The 3,929-nt window shown below is 36.5% G+C and overlaps 1 protein-coding gene across 1 annotated transcript in view; it reads right to left on the bottom strand.

The window, feature by feature from the left end:
• Positions 1-2,874: 2,874 nt before the first annotated feature.
• Positions 2,875-3,929, bottom strand: part of LOC117112252 (short-chain collagen C4-like) — a 9,008-nt gene continuing 7,953 nt past the window's right edge. The window contains exon 4 of the mRNA XM_033255325.1: positions 2,875-3,743. Within this exon, the coding sequence (XP_033111216.1) occupies positions 3,271-3,743 (473 nt within the window). The 3' untranslated portion in view covers positions 2,875-3,270. The remainder of the gene's footprint in view (positions 3,744-3,929) is intronic.

Genomic DNA, 3,929 nt, shown 5'->3' with positions numbered 1-3,929 from the left:
GAAATCATCTCGTACGTACAGGATATCTTCATTATCTCGTCGTACGAGATATTGTCTCAAATCATTTGGTACCAATACCCTTCTATTGTACCAAATGAATGCACTTAGCCTACTTTTTTTTTTTTTTTTTTTTTTTTTAGATAGTGATCATATCTTTTCAAGTGTATTTTATACATTCGCTTTATGCTCCTGTCTCTTATACACATCTAGATGTGTATAAGAGACAGTGTCATTACAGTATGACCATATTGGGATATCGGGTTTTTTTTTTTGTCCATTAAAATTTGATAATCTGGACAGGCCTTAAAAACTATAGCTTGTGTGCTGGCTCAAGTGTATTGCAGAGCTTGGGCCTATCTTGGACGTTCCTCCTTCGCTGCTGTTCAAAATAGCTCAAGGCCCCTCATTCACTTCCAGGTTCCCTCTTAGGTGCCTCCGGGGTAAACCTATATAAATATGCAACTAATCAAATGTCACCATTAGGCCTCATAATTTGGTTATTACAGTAACAGCACTATTGTATCGTTTGTAATACCTATAAAAGTTACAAGTTTGTAATAAATTCCGTCAGAAAAATAAGTCAAAAATATAGCTGGAGTCCAGGTCGTCTGAAGTTCCATCAATCCGAAAAAATATGTTTGCGAATATAAATGCTGGATTACAAAAATAACGAGTAAATGGTATAAACAAAACTTATGGGATGAAATTAGGAAAATATATCATAACAGTACTTCTTTCACAGCGAGGGGCGCACCTTCCGCCGCCAATTCAATTGTACTCATTGATCATTAGGAATATTTCGTTACAATACTTAAATGATGGATTAATCCGTCTCCACGCATTGGTGGTGATGTCTAGGCCTATTTGATACTGAGTGAGACAACATCAACTTCATTGGTTTGTGAAACAGCGTATAAAGGAATAGAGATTAAATGGATAAAATCGTACAAGATCTTGGATCGAACGGACATGAAATCATCTCGTACGTACAGGATATCTTCATTATCTCGTCGTACGAGATATTGTCTCAAATCATTTGGTACCAATACCCTTCTATTGTACCAAATGAATGCACTTAGCCTACTTTTTTTTTTTTTTTTTTTTTTTTAGATAGTGATCATATCTTTTCAAGTGTATTTTATACATTCGCTTTATGCTCAGTTTAATTATTACCGTACTTAATGGTGAATCGGCGTTGGGCCGTGTTAAAGGATATTTTCTAAATATATATGGAAGGCATAAAGAAAGTTGCCCGCCTATGTTAACACGTTTTGCATTTTGTTCGTTTTTGGTTAGTCTCCGCTATGCTTCATATTATCTAGATGTTGAGATACTGTACTTAATAACCCAGCACGCAAAATTTATTGCCGACTAAAGTGTGCTGGTACCACATAATATCGTTCATTTTATTATATTTATTTCGTAGGAATTGAGTTGACTGCGTATCATCTGCAATCGTTTCTAATTTTTGGTCGGGAAACATTTTGATTCTTAGTATCATCATCATTTCGCTTAGTACGTCTTAGTGTGTCTTTTTGTCGCTGGTGGAACCTCTCCATTTTTGTCTTTATTCCTTTTCTCTTAAATTGGCTTATTCATTTCCTCCTGACCCTGCTACATGCACTCCAAATTCCATTAAACTTTTTAAATTATAAATTAACAACTAGACGACTGTCCTCTATTTATTTTGTATTTGTAAGGTTAGGGGGTAGCCTATGCGGGTCACTAGGAATTTAGTGGTGGAGTGACATCATATTATTACCGGAACATACAACGCACGGTGTTTCATATTTCATGACTATATATGGCCATGCAAGAAAAAAATTGTTGAATAGTGAGGACAGAGCGTTATAATGATGAGACTGCCTAATGTCTTCAAAGACTGGTTACGAATCCTAAAGTTGAATAACGAGTTTTACATTGCCTATCTCGGCAATGAGTGCTGTGCAAACTATGTTCGATCATTATTATTTAATTATGGTTTGGTGAAGCAGGGGTGGATCCAGAATTTTACAAACGGTGGGAGGCACCAAACTATTACTAGGGAGCATGAGCAGAAATGGCATAACGAAACATTGTGTGTGTGTGTGTGTGTGTATCAAAAGGTCACAAGATAACACATAAATGGCGCCCTCTTGCTAACTCTTGACCGCTCTGACCATAGCGTATGCTGCGCGACTTTACGTTTACGCGTAACAATTAGAAGCATCCGATTTACAATGCACCATCTATTTAGAACATAAGTAACAAATTAAGGTACTGTAATACTGGGTACGAACTTTTGACGTAACGCGAACACCCTATCTCAGATCCATGGTAACGACTAGGACGCCCTGTTCCATTACCCATTACTTTTCTGTGCCAAATCGAGGCTTCTATTTGTTACGCGTAAAATCGTGGAGAACGCTATCTTGTGTTTATAAGATCTTTGGTGTGTATTCTATTATTTTCTCATTTCAATACATGGTATTGGTTATGCGTTGAAATAAAAAGTGTAGTGTCATAACCGGGTAAATAAACGTGCCCTCGTCCATCCCCATGTTGGATCGGCCCTTGTTAAGCATGGTTTAATCAAGGGGTAGGAAATAATTTTCCTCGAAATGTAGGCCTACAACTACAAGCTGTGTTGCCTTAATATCGATTATTAGAATTGGTTAAGGAGATTGTTGGAAAATAGACTATATGTGTTCTAGATTTAAAAGTGAACTGTGTATTGACCAATTAACGTTTATAAATATTAATCCTTATTTTAAATTGTTATTTACTTTAATCACTTATCAAATCATGTTCTTTGTAGAAGAATGTCGCAAGCGAAATATTGCGATGATGGATTATGTGTGGGATGACCCAATGATTGTAGAGACAAAATTCATATTCTTTTGAAATGCAAACTTTATTAAGACACTAATCAAACCATTCTATTTCATATAATTAGGCCTATCAAACATCATGATTTAATAAGTGAATGAATTCAATATTATTTGTCTTCACCACGCATTTGGGAAAGAAATCTATCATGTAATAACATTAACTATCTGCAAGTGCCAATGTTTACTTTTGCTGTGTAATTTTAAACCCATGAGACGGAGGCCTAACCTTCAGTAATTTTAAATTAAAGTTAAAATGAAGGCTCTACAATATTTTGACATCTAATTCTACCGTCAATTTTAAATTCATCCTTTAAGCATAATATATTTTTTTTGCAGTAAAGGCTATTTCTGAGATAGGCCTATGCCAAAGAACATAATAGCCTACTTATAGGCATTATTATTAACGGGAACATACAACGCATGATATTTCCTTCCCGCTAACGTACGGTGGGCAAGGGAGCGAGCCGCATGTTCCTTCGACAGCATAAAGCAAGAAGCCGTCTTTGCTTGCCGAGGAACCAGATCGTCCCTGAGGATTTCTATCAATACAAAGAAAATCATGACCATAATGGCCATTGTGACTTCCCATCAACAAACCTCCATACTCTTTAGTCCAGCCTGGAGGACACGTGCGTTTAGCAGGAATCATCGAAGTGGTTGATCTGCCACGCGCAAGGCACAAGGCACACACCGTGTCGCTATCGTGTACGTAACTGAAAGGACTGTAAGTGTTGGTTTCATACTCAGCACCGAATATCGGAGAACGAGAGCCACCATTTACTGTTAAAGTGTCATCATATTCAGGCGTTTCGGGTAAACACAATGGGTTTGTTCCGCCACCTTTATGGGCATGACTGCCTCCCCCAACATAACCTGGTATCAAATACGGAAAAGAGAATTATATGTTTTAGAAATATTAGAAAACATCAAAAGAGCAAGCAGAAAACATTATGAAGAATATAAATTGAAACAACATAAATACACCTATACACAATGTCATGTTAAAAAACATTAACAAATATATCAATTATCAAAAAATGTTTTTTGACAACATGAGGT

Source organism: Anneissia japonica, unplaced genomic scaffold, assembly GCF_011630105.1.
Source record: "Anneissia japonica isolate Jap-2015-1 unplaced genomic scaffold, ASM1163010v1 scaffold1537_len634075_cov158, whole genome shotgun sequence".
Classification (NCBI taxonomy): domain Eukaryota; kingdom Metazoa; phylum Echinodermata; class Crinoidea; order Comatulida; family Comatulidae; genus Anneissia; species Anneissia japonica.
Note: the sequence above shows the minus strand (reverse complement) of the source record. Positions and strands in the feature narration are given on the sequence as shown.